At 35.4% G+C, this 15794-nt stretch overlaps 4 protein-coding genes across 4 annotated transcripts; 2 read left to right on the top strand and 2 right to left on the bottom strand.

The window, feature by feature from the left end:
- Nucleotides 1-398: 398 nt before the first annotated feature.
- Nucleotides 399-3755, top strand: LOC125186411 (uncharacterized protein C630.12). The gene is made up of 13 exons (XM_048082771.1): nt 399-682; nt 925-984; nt 1075-1253; nt 1623-1758; nt 1852-1948; nt 2123-2182; nt 2263-2363; nt 2460-2494; nt 2585-2642; nt 2720-2794; nt 2872-3029; nt 3116-3370; nt 3433-3755. The coding sequence occupies exons 1-13, from the start codon at nt 551-553 to the stop codon at nt 3650-3652; spliced, it is 1566 nt and encodes a 521-aa protein (XP_047938728.1). The 5' UTR covers nt 399-550; the 3' UTR covers nt 3653-3755.
- A 45-nt stretch (nt 3756-3800) lies between these two features.
- Nucleotides 3801-4323, bottom strand: LOC125186412 (small polypeptide DEVIL 22-like). The gene has a single exon (XM_048082773.1). It carries the CDS (start codon nt 4254-4256, stop codon nt 4089-4091), a length of 168 nt encoding a protein of 55 aa, XP_047938730.1. The 5' UTR covers nt 4257-4323; the 3' UTR covers nt 3801-4088.
- Nucleotides 4324-8139: 3816 nt separating this feature from the next.
- On the bottom strand, nt 8140-10728 carry LOC125186766 (triacylglycerol lipase OBL1). The gene is made up of 5 exons (XM_048083211.1): nt 10352-10728; nt 9725-9939; nt 9592-9625; nt 8887-9518; nt 8140-8615 (listed from the first exon to the last, which is right to left on the bottom strand). Exons 1-5 carry the CDS (start codon nt 10680-10682, stop codon nt 8364-8366), a joined length of 1464 nt encoding a protein of 487 aa, XP_047939168.1. The 5' UTR covers nt 10683-10728; the 3' UTR covers nt 8140-8363.
- A 1499-nt stretch (nt 10729-12227) lies between these two features.
- LOC125190608 (RING-H2 finger protein ATL60-like) lies at nt 12228-13615 on the top strand. The gene is made up of 2 exons (XM_048087943.1): nt 12228-13293; nt 13366-13615. Exon 1 carries the CDS (start codon nt 12645-12647, stop codon nt 13245-13247), a length of 603 nt encoding a protein of 200 aa, XP_047943900.1. The 5' UTR covers nt 12228-12644; the 3' UTR covers nt 13248-13293; nt 13366-13615.
- The last annotated feature ends 2179 nt before the right edge of the window (nt 13616-15794 follow it).

Raw genomic sequence — 15794 nt, 5'->3', positions numbered from 1 at the left:
CGGTTCAAAATATGGCGGTTCCGATTCAAGAAAAAAGTCATGGTTCCGATTCCGCGGTTAACCGCCGGAACCGAAAACCTTGGGCATATCCGGAAGGAGTATAAATTAATAAATGGATAGTGAATCGCAATGGTTGTACAACGATTTATCAGTAAAAATAGCATTTGTTCATATAGAAGATAGTAGTAAATTCAACAAAATGGAAGTGAATTAGTAAAGCATTTATTTCCTAAACAAGTAGTAGTGCTAAATTTTTTCAAGATCTAATAATGTTACAACTGGAACAGTGTACTTTGTAAATAATTTTGGGTTGACATGGAAATTCTAAATTACTAAATCAGTACTAAATCAGTACTAAATCGTATACATCCAAAATACGGCAGTTGTATGTAATTAGGGATGTTTCCCAACAAACACTTGCACTGTAAATAACCTTTAATTCTCCAGATCGTTGCTTAAAATATTCGAAAAATTGAGTTGCCGTGAAAAGAGTTGAAATGCAAGCTACAGTTAAGATGAGCTAAGAAATTAGGAGAAGTTGAAGAGTAGGATGAAATTGACGGTGTTTCTGAGCTTGTTTTGGGCGTTGAATTTACTCTATGGAGAGTGGTTTGCCTATTTGGTGCCTTCCCAGTGGACTTGTTCTTGGCCTCATCTTCAACGCCCTTCTAATTTCTCTCCGGTGAGAAATTAAATCCCTTTTCAATCATCTTTCAAACTTATTTGACCTTGTGTATTTAGCTCTAGATCTTGTACTGTGATGGAGCTCTTCAATTCCTTTATTTGATTTCAACTCTTTGAGTTATCTTATGTTTAAGCCCCTTTTATTTGCTAGAATTATAATGCACTTGCTTATTATCATGTGTCTGAGTGATAATAATTGAAAAGGATGAAATCTGACTTTGCAATCTCTGAATATCTCAGCAAAATGGAGTTGACTATCCGAGTAGTTATGTGAAAATTGCTGTGATTACAGATCCTCAGGTAATCAATCCTTCACGGGAAAAGGATTGTGTTTCTTGGCATTGTTTCTGTTCCACTCACTCCACTGATTGACCATTTTTTTGTTGGTAGCTCATGGATAAAACTTCGCTTCCACTCGCTCCGAGATCACTTGCTCTGGAGGTTGTGCAGTTCTATACTGATTTGTACATGCGTAGGGCATTCCTCTCCTCTGTATTGCCCTTCAATCCCGATGTCATTCTGTTTTTGGGTGATTATTTTGATGGGAGCGATAGGTTGTCCGATGAAGAGTAAGTTTCGTATCTTGAAACATTATTATTGTTACCACGCTACAAATGCATCGGATTTCACTTTTGTACTGTCTAAATGTTTGCCACCCCTATTTAGAGACTATTTTCCGACTAGTTCCACTTTGCTTGGTTTATTTATAGTGCCAATAATCATGTATTTTTCGGCAAAGGCTATGTGCCCCCGTTGTATAAAAGATAGTCCAAATATGATACTCTTTGGTGTAAGTGTGTTTACAGATAAGAGACCTAAACAACCCGAACCCTCTTTCCTATATGTGATGATCGATGTTTGGTGCTTCTTATCATGTTTGCTTTTGAACCTAACTCGTGCTTGCTCCGACGTGGTGTTTTGATTTGTTTTACTATTAGATGGCAGGAATCCTTAGGTCGTTTCAGGCATATTTTCAACCTGAATATGATTCAGAAAACCTCAAAAACAAAAATATACTACATTCCTGGAAACCACGACACTGGATACGCAGCTTCCTACAACCAAAAGCCAGAGGTACATATCGTCCTCAAATGTTGTCCCTTCCAAACCGTTCTTGATTTATAGCACTTGCTCTTGATACTATATACTATCATCTATGTTACTCAGATCATAAAACGCTACGAGAGTGAATTTGGTGCAAGGAACTTTAAAGTGACAATCGGAGAGGTGGACTTCATTGCCATCGATTCGCAGACATTGGATGGTAATTCACCCCGCCACAGCTTTGATCACTTGTTAGCTACAGCTATATTCTAGTAAAACAATACTAATCTTGTCATCTTTTTTTAATTTAGAAATTGATTTTCTATTGGTATTAATTAACCTGTATATTGATATAGACTTTTTCCTATTTATTGTTTTATTTCTTTTTCTGCAGGTCATCAACAAGGAAACTTCACATTAGATACCTGGGGCTTCATAGAAAATGTGTCTAAAGGTATCGAAAAACGATTCAAGTTATAAACATCATTTAAGTTCAGGGAATATGCCCCCTTGACATTATTTAAAATTTTGTAGATATATCTTCTACACCAAGGGTTTTATTGACTCACATCCCTTTATATCGGCCGGACTGGACTCCTTGTGGCCCCCACCGATATTCGCCAGTCATCAATCAAGTAAACATTTTAAGACTATATCGTGCCTTAGTTTTACTGTACTGCTTTCCAGTGTCATAATGAGTCACTTCCTAACTGTGTAATATCACTCTCCAGCGAATTAACCGTGTTGATCATCATCAAGAGATTGTGTAAGCTACTTTTCGTCTTCTTCTTCTTATACTTGAAGTATTTGAGTTCCATTTTTACAATGATCAATCCAATTATTTTGTGTGGTGCAGGTATCAGAATTATGTCACTGAAAAATCATCAAATTCTTTACTGGATCTAATCAGACCTGTATGTATATTACTTTTTTCTCAATTTATTCTGAAACAATATTAAATATGAGTAGGAACTAATTTGTGCTTTTCCAGGCACTAGTCCTCTCTGGTCATGATCATGATCAATGCACCGTTTCCCATATGTATAACAACGGTCACGCAACAGAGGTAAACTCGGATATTTCTACGCTTGATATGATCAAATTTGGGGACCATGTTCGCATTTGATTAATGAAATTATGCAGCATACTGTAGGAACTGTAAGCTGGCAACAAGGAAACTTGTACCCTTCTTTTATGCTACTATCTGCAAAGAATTCGTCGGTTTCAGATGGAATCACGCCCGAAGACGCTGTTCTGACTAATCTCTGCTTTCTCCCTATGCAACTTCACATCTACATATGGTTCTATTCTCTTCTTGGGTTAACTCAATCTAATATAGTAATTATTATTTTTACTGAAATTTAATGAATTTGATGGGATGTCTCAGGTATTTATCTCTCTTTGCAATGACCCTTGTTGTTGTCCTCATTTGGCCAGCCAATGAAGTCCATATAACACGAAAGCTCGGTAGTCTCATGGTTGCTATCAGAGAGGTGCTTAAAAGCTTTAGCAGTGCTGTGAAAGTGAAAAATGAAGATGAAAATGTTGAGTATGAAGAGATATGGGATGCAGAAGGGTCAATGCACCTCATCAAGAAAACCAAAAAGGTTCAAGTCGTGAATGAGAGCAGCTCGGTCGAGAGGTAAAACAACGTATTGTATTCTATTAATCAGATTTGTAAAACTGAAGTTGTCTCATGTACAGGGGGAATGCAGTGATGCGGTCAAAAGCTCGAAAACAGGATGCAGAGGCAGCGACGAGTGAGGATGTGAGTATACATATCGGTTTAGGTAGAATGAACAGATTGAGAGGCAAGGTGATAATGTGGAGATTGCTGCGAGCGCTACGAGCAGTGACTATCGTTGCTGCTTTCAACGTTCCTTTATACGTGTTGCTCGTCTTCAAAGATTGGATCGACAAATGATTACAAAGTTTGAGAGCCCTGTGTTGTCTGTTGTGACATAACATCACATTTTGTAGTACTTTTTGAGGTCTGAAATTGAATTTTATCCAAGTAACTTTGAGCAGTTTTCATTGGTTAGCAAACAATTAGAGAAACAAGAGCATAATAAGAAATGTATTTTTATTAAAGTAGTAGATCCTTTATTCGAATAATACAACATTACATTAAAAATTAAAAGTACGTACACAAGTACAACATACAAAGAAATAGATTGAAATAAAGATGACACAATTTTCTCTCAGTTAAGATCTCCACATACATAGAACCGTCTCCCACAATTTGCCAAAAAAACCCAATGGAATGTCACCATATAGGTTAAAAAACATGAAAAATGAGTGGCATTTATGGAGAGGGGATATATATAAGGGAAAACTATTTTTATATGTAGGGGGGTAAGTTATTCGTCTCCTTGAATATACCAGCAGAGGAGCATGGTGGCGCAGCGGCGGAGAATGTAGAGGCGAGCTCGTTGTTCTTTAACTAAACAAGAGCATTTTGATGTGAATCCATTGTTGCTCTTTGATCTTCTTTTTGATGCACTCTTCTTGTTCTTCACTTGGACCATTTTGTTTTTGTTTTTGTTTGAGAAATAGTAGAAAAATCAAAGGTTGGGTAAAAAAGCTCACAAATGAATGGAGCTGGACCCTAATCTGAAAAACACAATCTGAATCTATATTTATAGTAGATAGAGATATAGTTGAAAATTTGAGGGGGTGAACATGGTCCAATTTGTGGGATCCCTGCATGGGAAAACGAAACACTTAGTTACAGCAGTGAGAGAGAGAAGAGAGAGGTGAATTGGGATTGAAGAATGCAACGGATTATAAATTAAGGGATATGAGAAATGGAGGGATCATTAATTATTAATTAATAAAGAATTAATAAAAGTATTACGCGTAGTGTGTCGAGTTTGCTGAGGCTGCTCGGTCGGAAATCGGAATCCTAAGTCATTGCTTTTGCAATCATAAATGTGAATTTATTTCTATTTTTCAACATAATATCAAGCTTATCTGATCTGATTATGCGTACATGTTAATTAAATAGCCACTAGCATAATTGCATAAATTAAGATACAATTATGTAATTTCACCCAAAAAACTAAATAAGTTTGTTCTCTTAGCATTATTAATGCCTGGCTTAAAAAAATTGCCAAATACATACTATCCATTTTTCTTGCGTTTTATAATGCTGACAAAATTAAATCTGACTTGCCAGAGTAAAGGAATTACATAACATAACAATTCAATAGATATGGTAAATTAAAATAGAAATGGAAAAATGAATTCTTAATTTCTAATTTACAATAACTTTCCAAATATTAGACTTCACATTTATGTTTTTCTTTCTCGCTTTATTTTCCTCTGCTATCTATCGTATTCCTCTTTCTGTAGCTTCTTCATTAACGGCCACGGGCTGCTGCTGCACATGCATTGCAGCAGCGCCAAGGACTCTACTCGCACCTTCCCCAGCCTTGGACATAAACAGACTTTGGGTAAAATACACAACCTCAAAGTTCATGTCTTTATTCACCACTCTCTAAGTTCTTCAGAAAAATTAAAATAGCCCCAAGTTGATGTATTTAGGTGCCAATAATAATTTTTATTCATGCTTTCAACATTTCTTTCTTTGCTATATCAAGTTGGATAGTTTGAAATATTAATATTGATGTAAACATTTGGAGGGCCAGATGTCCGCCAAAATTGCCATATAGATTCACTAACATTTCTTCCAAAATTGAGTATCTATATTTAATTTAAATTAATTTTTTATATGTGTTTTTTATTTTCTCTTCAAGGATTAGAGTACGAATCAATCAAGAGTACATTATATTGAACAAACATATATTCTAGTATCACAGGTTGGGTTTAATTGAAATTCACAATCTTTGAAGAATCTGAGTACCACGATCACAAAATCTACATGTTAAGAATAATATGGTTAATGTTCAATGTTCATGTTTGTTTCTGAATTTTTGACGTAGGAACTAAGAAATAAAATTAAAATGGTGATTTGCAGAATCTGTCAAGGTCGATATTTGGCATGTGAAGTGTGATTCTGGTCTTAATCTAAGACAACCTCAGATCCCTATTTGATTCACTTGTGCTCATCTCGTGCAAATTAATGCATCGCAATTTGCTCTCTCTCACTCCATAGGAAGAAGTAGTTCTCATTTAAGGAAATAGTACTACATTATAGCAGTGATGTTAATTAATACTGCTAATAAACATTTTTTTATTTCTCTTTTTGACAACGATAGACATTATAGGATTAGCTAGGATTCAATAGCATTGTATTAGGATTAGGATTAGGATTAGGATTAGGAGTACTTACATACCAATTTCATCCTCATCCATGAACCTATAAAGTTTTCTACAAAATTTGTTTCTAAAGACCAAGTTCTCAATTTTTAACTGATAGCTATCAAAACCTGATTTTAGGCTTTCTTTTACTACTAATTATTTTCAGTTTTCTTCTGCATATTACTATCGAAATTTATAAAAAACTGAATAAAATTACATTCAATCTTCTACAAACAAAATAAAGTTGCATTCAATCCCTTGAATAGCCAATTTCATCCCAATCACGGCCAATTTCATTAAAAAAATCATTCCACATTTAGTCTCTTTCAAACACAAGAAAATTACATTCAATCTTCTATAGAAAACTACAAATGATAAATTCATTACAACATAAATCTATGAATACAAAGAAAATATCTATACACTTTAACATCATAATTAACCAAAAATATTTCCTACCGTACGTTCTACTAAAATATTACTCCGTACTATAAAACTAAAAAAGATTGAAAGTCAAAACATGCCAACATACAGATACAATACCTTAATATTTACTCTCACACACTTCTACATCATAATTAACCAAAAATATACTTGTGTCCAAAAGTTTAAGTTTATGAAATTATTATAAAAATATTTATAAAAATTAAAGAGATTTCAGTAATAATTTTGCGTATATTTTAATTGGGCCTGGAGGTTCAATCCTTCTTATCGTGAGAACCTGAGAATTAATTTAAACTTTGAAACGCAATTATCACAATGATGCATCTCGTTGATGGATTATGCAGATAATTGGTTAATTAGAATATTCCTTAAGGTAGCAATTAAAGTAATTTTTTAGTATTGTGAAATTAACGAATAAATGCAATAACTTTATCATAATATGAACTACAGTATTTTTTATTTTAGCCAATATCTCTCTTTATATAAATATATTTTGTAACTATAATCATCCTTACTTCTAACAAATATTAATCTATTCGTACATAAAATTGTTGCTGAATGACACATATTCTAATAAAACGGATAGTAATATTTTGATTGTGTATCAACTCGATCAATAGTGTATATCTTACTATAGTACTAGTTGGATTAATTAACTGATAGTGATCTGTTGACAATTATAATTAATTCATTAGTAAAATTTCTTGAAAATATTAGTCTGATTCGTGTCCATATTAATTAATAACGGTCGGTGTATGCAAGCATATATTAATGTATTATTGGAAACTTCAATCTGAATCATTGCTTTCTCTAAGAGTTACCGAATGGTGAGGATCCCTATAAAATTGGAAGTGGTAATTTATGTACTGAAACAATCAAAGTCTAAAGATAACAAAGCCTCCAAGAAACACTAATTGCACAAATACAATGAATGAATATAGACCAACTAGTTTCCTAGAACATTCCTCCCCTCAAATTACAATGTTTTATTGATGTTATGGACTATCATACCTTATTGATGTTATACTGTATTGATTAATTACACTTTTATATTGTTGTTTGCGTGATTGAAAACAGAATTCAGAGAATTTGATGATTTATAGTAATTCATTCGTCCCACATTACTCACAGCATCCACAATGTTGGACTCAAACTCCAGCCACAGATTCATATATTTCCCTTTATGTTCTTCAAAACTTAGCCTAGACTGAGTCTTTATTTTGGCTGCTCTGTTTTGGACAAAATTGAGCTATTCTTCTCTTTAAGTTGGACCTCCAAAATTTGACATTTCATGAGCCCACACACTTCATGTATTATCTAGCTCATCAATTTGAATAATATTCATAATTTGGTACAATGTAGACTAATAATCAAAGTACATATGTTGTTTTCCAAAGGCCACTCATAATCATAGTTTTTTTTTAGCAAGTAGGCCACTCATAATCAATGTATTGTAGACTAATATTCATAATCAAAGTTTTTTAAGCAAGTAAAATGCAGCCAATACTCGAATATTTTCTTAGCTCTAATTCTTGTAATTAGCTCATTTTAAATAATCAAAGTATCTATGTTGTTTTCCGACGGCGACACAAATGAATCTCCATAATCAAACTCTAAGTCAAGCTCAATGATTGATTAAGAAACAACGCAAGAACCCTCCACATCAATCAATATTATGAAGTAAATCCAAAGCTCAATATTGGATGAGACTACAAATGAGAAAATTATACTCCAAATGAGACTACATATAGTAAAGTAGTTTTCCCTGGAATTACACGCTAGTTATATTGTGAAGTGGAAGATAATTTGTGGGACTCTTGCGTTTGTGCAAAAGCTATTCTCAAAACCAGGCAACATACACAACTTTACATGACTTGACAAACAAAACAACTAGTATTTGATTTATTAATACAAGGACGGAAACTCAATTAATCATCAACTTGAGATGCTTGTCTTCCTAGCCTAACAGAATTGACATAATTTAATGGACTATGAGCAGAAATACCGGGCATCGCAAGTCCACATAACCTCAGCAAAAACGATTCCCACGACTCCCGGTAATCGGGGCCGTACACATACTCCATCAGCAAACTCCTCACCAATTCCCACACAGCATTTGCATATTCTGGGATCAAGTACACCACCCCAAAGAAGTTTCTATTTGGCTCTTCAACTACCGTCTGCACCCAAAAACAACATATTTTTCAAAATTAAGATGATGATGATGATGATGATGATGATGTTAAACTGTTGATATGTATGTATATATAGGAATGTAATCAAATGCAAACTCTATATATTGTACAAACTCCAACCTATGATCTGGACCATTAGAAAATATTAACCGATGACAAAATAACATCAACAAAAATGTCAACTTTGTTGTAATCTGATGACATTTTCTAATGGTCCATATCATAATTTGGAGTTTGTACAATATATATAGCTTACTTTGTGAACATAGAGGCTGTTGTAGTATAAGCAGGTTCCAAAATGCTTGTACAAGAATGTTTTGTTATCATAAGGCAGCCTCGGCACGAGATCATTGCAGTAAACGAGCCTCAGGTACCTTTCCCCCAGGCGTTCCTCCACGTATCTACCTAGCTCTCGGTTGCCAACTCTAGGCTGTCCGAAGGTGTAGACGCCCAACAGCCGTTGCAGCACCTCCTCCTCCTCGTGCACCACTAGCACAGTCGGGAACAGTATGGCCAGGGCCCCTCCTAGGCTGTGTCCCGTCACAACAAACTTTGCATTCTTGTGCTGTTGGAGGAGCTCCTTTAGTTTACGCCTCACAGCATAGTACGCCGTCGTCGCCTTCCCTCCTCCCGTTGCATCAGCGTTTGTCGATTGCAAATGCATCTGGAACGTGGAGGTGTTCTCTCTGTTTCCCAAGCCTAGTGCCTCTAGAAATCCCATATGCACTTTTCCGAGGTTCGGGAACTCATACCACGAGTAGTCAAAGTCGGTTATCCAATCATCCGCATCGAATGGCTCGGTTCCCCTAAAGCTAATCACTATCAGATTTGCATCCTCAGCTTCATCACACATAATAAAAACTTGTGTATCCAACTCTTTCTGATATTCTGAAAAGGCAAATCAAAGCAAAACCAATAAGCTTCCAACTACAAGAAAATGAATGCTGAGAGAGAAACTCACCATTCCAGCAGTTGTAAAAGCCCACAAAATGCATCTGCATTCACGAGGAAAAACGGATGATCATTCAGCATGAACTAATAACGAGGTTAATTTTGTACTAATACGAGGCAGGGCACGACGTGTATGATCTAACCTTCCAATGAAGCTCTACAACATTCTGAACAACCTTGGCATTTTCATAAGCTAATTTGGAGCTCATCATACAGAGATCCATCAACGCTCGATCCCCCATCTCGACTCGCCAACTCCTACTCTCTTTCTCCATCTTCATCAGATCTACTCGTCCATCTAAATGCCCAATTGCGCTTATGAATCTCTCTGAGTCCCTTTCTGGCATTTCCACATTACCTTGCCAATATTATCCATTCTCATTATTCAAAAGTGTTCAGGTGCAAACCACATCCCACCTCAGAAAATAAGTAAAGCTTGCAAAAAAAATAATATAAATAGTACTCCCTCAGTGCCATGTTAATAGAGTCATTTTTCTATTATTGAAGTTCCAAGTTAACTGAGTCATTTCTATTTTTTAAATTCACTTTTTACTTTATTTTCTCTTATTGTCTTAGCATTTTTTACTGTCCATTTAACACACAATTCTTTAACTCCAAGGCGAAAAGAAATGGATCTATTAACAAGGAAGGGAGCCTTTTGGAGAGTGTTCCAAAAACAAAACTAGTAAGGGTTTTATCCCAAAATTGACAATATCATAGTGATGTGCATCTAAATCAAGATTAAATAGAGAGAGAGAGAGGGGTGATACCATGAAGGATTCTGGAGATGAGTCCAAGGAGGTTGCCATTGAGAGAGAGAAGATTGAGAATAAACTCCATAAAATAGCCAGTCCACTCCATGGGCTTACCAGCTATTTTAATAATTTTCCTGACTAAAATGGAGACAACTATGATCCACCTGTGATCAGAATCCCCAACACCTCCATGGTCAAGATTTTGTTGTAATGAACCAAGAAACTTAGACCCGCTTCCTGCATCATTAAACACAAAGAACTTGAACAAATCCAAAACTCCTCCACCTTCATCACTCACAATCAAGAAATCGTTTGATGCCTCGGAACCAACGCCATCCATGGCCATGCGTTTTTCGACCGTTTCAAAGGTGTGAGAATTTGCAATTGGTGAAAGTAATTGAAAAGTGTGTGCCTGTGCATGTATATCTGGTGCAATAAATGTTCATTTCGGATTACACATGTCACCATATCCATCTCTTGCCAACATACACGTCATCAGTGTCCACACCAAATTAAATTAACATAAGATTACCAAAATACAACCAACCCACGGAATCAATTTGTTTAACAAAAGTCAACACATACTTCTTTTAGTAGAGAGAAGGTCATAATAATTAAATACTCCTATATATCATCTAATTTAGTACTGTATCAATTATTTTAACTTATACTATATCATCTAATTCATCAAATAAACTAATTAGTAGTAGTACACGTTTTCGTCGAGATAGTGCCAGGAATTTCATGTCGAATGCGATGCATTACTACTTCATCAAACGTTTACCCAAGTAGTTCCGCGTTTATTTTATTTTTTTCTAAAATTGCATCTCCTTTTATTAACAATTAAAATACATCATCTAATCCTTAGACTTAGACTGCAAAATTTCGTAACTGAATTGATTGCTGCTTAATGTTATGTGATGTTATTGTTAGAGATATGTGCACCTTTAGATTTTCACCCTATGGAAATTTAATGAGTTCACAACTCCATTAAGCGAAAATTCCTATTTGAAGAAAATAGCGATGACCTGGTCAATTCACAACAAGCCTTATACATTCTGTTCTCACATTTGGATAACAACCGAATGTTGCAATACCACACATGACCTCTTTAGCCATTACTATCCGAGTTAGTAGTACTATTTAGTTTATTAGACATGATGACATGTAAAATGAAAATCCCTTAAATGACTAATCTACCCATATTTTGGTATTTTTATAAAATTATCCTAAGTCAAATTATCATCACATAAATTATCTTAATCTCCATTACTTATTAATGATAATTTAGAAAACCTAATTCATAAAGCAGAATTGCTTATGATGGACTTGATCAGGGAACATGATTTAGAAAAAACCATTAAAATTACAGGCGTAGGTTGACAGAATTGCGATTGTTTATGGTGCAGATTCATATATCTTTTTTTTTGTCAATTTGCACATTCTTCGTCGTGGAGTTGTGATCAGTTTTTTGTGAATGATGAAACGGATGTAGAAAAATAAAAAATAAGGATATTTGTGTAAAAAATATGTTAATATGAGGGTATTTGCGTAAAAACATCTTTTTGTCAGATTTCAAAATTGACGGAGATAAATAGTCAGATCATGGAGAGCAGATAATCTTATCCATGATATGAGAGTTTATTATATTGGACTCGTCCTTAATCCTAGGCTTTAGAAATAAATAATCTATACTATAAAATGATCAATAATGTAGATTAAATAATCTAATCCACCGTTATATAGCTACCAGAGTATGCTAAATTTCGTAAATATGATAATCTAAGACGATAGTATAATCTAATTTAGGTGGTTCAGTTTTTTATTACAATTTATTAAGAGCACTAATATTGTCATACAAAACCATATTAATATTCTTTCAACCCAGCAACTAGTACAGAATGTGGAACACACCAATACAATCCATTCCTACAAATATGAAACTGAAACCAAAAGAAAAGTCAAGAAGTAGTTCCCACATAACCAAAACTGAAGCCACAATACCAGTCAATCGTGAAATGAAATCCAATCATCCCCCGCCGTCTTCCGCCGTTGACCACTCCTTTTTCCTACATCGCATCTCCCCAATTTTAACGTCACGTGGACCACAATCTCATCTTCATCTTGTAAAATTAAAATTGATCTCTTCTATATATTTAATTAACCCACAATTTTCATATCCCCAGAGATCTCGTTCGATATCTGCAAACTAATCCCAATTCTCCATAGAATTTCAAGAATCAGTGAATCTTGACTGGCCACTCACCACTATAAAACTAATCTTCTTCTTTCCTTGTTCAAGAAAATAATGGTGGATTCGTCAGGAAAAGGAGGTGATCATGTGGTTGAGCTAGCAGGGAAAGTAATGGTGGTGGGAATCATCCTCCTCTTCTTCGTTGCAATCTTTTTCGTCTGTCTCCATCTCTACTTCAGATGGTTCTATCTCCACCGTCAGACCCCAATCAGGCGGCGGCGGCGCCTCGATTTCTCCGGCGGCCACGAAGATGTAACAGTGATTCCCAGCTCCCGCATTGGCCTGGAAGCCTCTGTTCTGAAATCGATACCTGTGGTTGCATTCGATGCGAAGGAATTTGAAGATGGATTGGAATGTGCAGTGTGTCTGTGTGAAGTGTTGGAAGGTGAGAAGGCGAGGATTCTGCCCAAATGTAGGCATGGGTTTCATGTGGAATGCATTGATATGTGGTTCCATTCTCATGCTACTTGCCCTCTCTGTAGAAACTCTGTTTCCAAATCAAGGTTGCATGATGAGGATGAGGCTCCAAATCTGCCCGCAAACGTGCTGTTTTTCGGTCCTTGTGTGGACGACGAGGATCAGCCGTCCACGTCAGCCACGGCTAGCGGTGGGAATGAGATGGTGGTGATTGATGTTAATGTTCCGCCACTCCACTGAATAAAAACGGATTTGAATCACGTGTCATGCTCAAAGCCACTGTAGGGTGTGCGGCTCCACACATTTAATTAAAATTTTAATAATTATTATGAATTATATATTGTGCGGTGTGGAACAGCACACCCTGCTGTGGCTTTCATCGCAACAAGGGATCCAAACCCAAACCCGAAGAAGAACTCATCAATGAGGAAAAGGGGCTGCTTGCAGGTTTTAAGTGATCAAAATGCAGGGTTATTTATTTCATGCTCCAGATTTATTTATTTTTTTGGCAAACTTAATTTACAAACTACATTAAGTTCTTGAGTTAGAATTCCATTAGCCTTGTGAATTTTGTTTAGCTGTCACAATCCAAGAACAATTATTGGTGACCCATTTTACTTTTAAATTGAAATGTTCAGGCTAGCTAGGTAGCTAAGCTAATCAATTTCCAATCAGCAATAATCTTTAAATAAAAGTAGTGGGACACATAAAGATGTGTATGACTTTGCAATATTAATTATCGAGGCAAAATAGTTGTTCGAAATTATTGGCCAAACTTCTGGGGTTTCTTCATTAGCTAGCTCGGTCGAGCTTTTAATGATCACTGTTAACAAATTAAACAAAAAATAATTAATATTCAACATTGGTGTAAGAAGAGAGTTCTAATCACTATAAGAATTTAATGGATTAAACCTTCTTTCACTAATTGGTTTTATAATAAAACTATATAGATATCTATTACTCAGGTATCAAAGCGGGTTGCTGACTGTGAACTAAATTTAATTAAACAAACAGTATATCTAGAATGAACCTAAAAAATGATTTACCCAGCAATATATATGGTCTTTAAATTTCCTCTTGCTCTTTTCTTATACTCTTCGTCTATAAGAGTTTGTCATATTTCACTTTTATTATTTTTAATAATAAATGGCATATTCCACTAATTTATTTTCACTCACATTTTAAAAAATTTCCTCTTGCTCTTTTCTTATACTCCTTCATCTCTAAGAGTTTGTCATATTTCACTCTTACTATATTCAATAATAAATGTTATATTCTACTAATTTATTTTCACTCACATTTTTAAAATTTTCCTCTTGCTCTTTTCTTATACTCATTCGTCTCTAAGAGTTTGTCTATTTCACTTTTACTATTTTTAATAATAAATGTCGTATTTCACTAATTTATTTTCACTCATATTTTTTAAAATTCATGTCGAGTAAAAAACGTAGAAGCCTAAAAGATGATGATAGCACAACCTTTTAAACAAAAATGGCTAAAACACCAAGGATATAAACTAGATCCATAACTTTGAACTGATGAGCTTTCATTTCTTTTTCCGATATGTATTACAATGCAATAAGGAAACTTATATAGTAGTCTTTAGAAGCTCCTAGAACTAGCTATGCTAAACCTAGCTAAACTAGAAGACAAATATGAATAACAAACAATGTGCTTTCTCTGATATATCTTAATGAATCTTCACGTACTCTTCAGCCACATTGGTGGTGGCCCATAAGAGCTCTTTTCCAGTTCATCAGCTTAGTCAATACTTTCTCAGGTTTGGACTTTACTGAATCAATTCCCATGCTTGCAATATTACATGTAACATCTTCTTCATGTTTTCCAGTTGAGATTTCATACTTGCACACATCTGCATTGCTCATCTTAACATCCTCCCTCAATTCGAGCGAGGTTAGAGAACACACTCCAAGTTTATTTCTCAACTTCGAGAAGAATTGCAAACTTAGTGGTTTGGTGAAGATGTCTGCAATTTGATCAGTTGAGGGAACATGCCTTATGTCGAGTTCCTTCCTTATCACCTTATCCCTAACGAAGTGTACATCAATCTCAATGTGTTTGGTCCTCGCATGAAGCACCGGATTGGAGGCAAGTGCAATTGCACTCAAGTTATCAACCCACACTGTAGGTATATTCTTTGACTCGATTCTCAGTTCTGACAAGAGGGATTGCATCCACGTTATTTCAGAAGCAACATGCGCTAAGCTCCTGTATTCCGCTTCAGTGCTCGACCTCGAAACAACAGATTGCTTCTTCGCACACCATGATATCAAATTAGACCCATAGTATGTGCAATACCTTGTCGTCGATCTCCTATCATCAACGTCGGATGCCCAATCAGAATCTGAAAATGCTATTATATCTCCAACTGTTTTCTTGACATGAATCCCAAAATCTAATGTACCAGCAAGATACCTTAGAATTCTTTTCACGGCCTTCCAGTGAGTGTCGAGTGGTGCTGCCATGTATTGACTAACCTTGTTTACAACATAACTGATGTCCGGGCGTGTTATAGTTGCATACTGAAATCCTCCAACAATGCTCCGATAGGTTTTACAGTCCACAGTAGGATTCACAACAACTTTGCTCAATTCACAATTTGAGATCATAGGCGTCGGACATCCCTTTGCATCATCCATCTTAGCTTTCTTTAAAAGATCTTTAATATATCCAGCTTGGCTAAGGTGCATTCCTTGTTTGGTTTTTGAGACTTGAATCCCCAAGAAATGGTTAACCTCCCCTAGATCTTTCAAAGAAAAATGCCTG

Source organism: Salvia hispanica, chromosome 5 (genome assembly GCF_023119035.1).
Source record: "Salvia hispanica cultivar TCC Black 2014 chromosome 5, UniMelb_Shisp_WGS_1.0, whole genome shotgun sequence".
NCBI classification, from domain to species: Eukaryota; Viridiplantae; Streptophyta; class Magnoliopsida; order Lamiales; family Lamiaceae; genus Salvia; species Salvia hispanica.
Note: the sequence above shows the minus strand (reverse complement) of the source record. Positions and strands in the feature narration are given on the sequence as shown.

Excerpts from the sequence above, each read along its gene's own strand:
- LOC125186411 (XM_048082771.1), top strand. The coding sequence starts at position 551 with ATGAAATTGACGGTGTTTCTGAGCTTGTTTTGGGCGTTGAATTTACTC. Across the intron at positions 2,643-2,719 it reads TACTGGATCTAATCAGACCT|GCACTAGTCCTCTCTGGTCA; the intron begins GTATGTATATTA and ends GTGCTTTTCCAG. Across the intron at positions 2,795-2,871 it reads ACAACGGTCACGCAACAGAG|CATACTGTAGGAACTGTAAG; the intron begins GTAAACTCGGAT and ends GAAATTATGCAG.
- LOC125186412 (XM_048082773.1), bottom strand. The coding sequence starts at position 4,256 with ATGGTCCAAGTGAAGAACAAGAAGAGTGCATCAAAAAGAAGATCAAAG.
- LOC125186766 (XM_048083211.1), bottom strand. The coding sequence starts at position 10,682 with ATGGCCATGGATGGCGTTGGTTCCGAGGCATCAAACGATTTCTTGATT. Across the intron at positions 9,519-9,591 it reads CTTTTACAACTGCTGGAATG|AATATCAGAAAGAGTTGGAT; the intron begins GTGAGTTTCTCT and ends TTGCCTTTTCAG. Across the intron at positions 8,616-8,886 it reads ACAGCCTCTATGTTCACAAA|ACGGTAGTTGAAGAGCCAAA; the intron begins GTAAGCTATATA and ends TTTTGGGTGCAG.
- LOC125190608 (XM_048087943.1), top strand. The coding sequence starts at position 12,645 with ATGGTGGATTCGTCAGGAAAAGGAGGTGATCATGTGGTTGAGCTAGCA.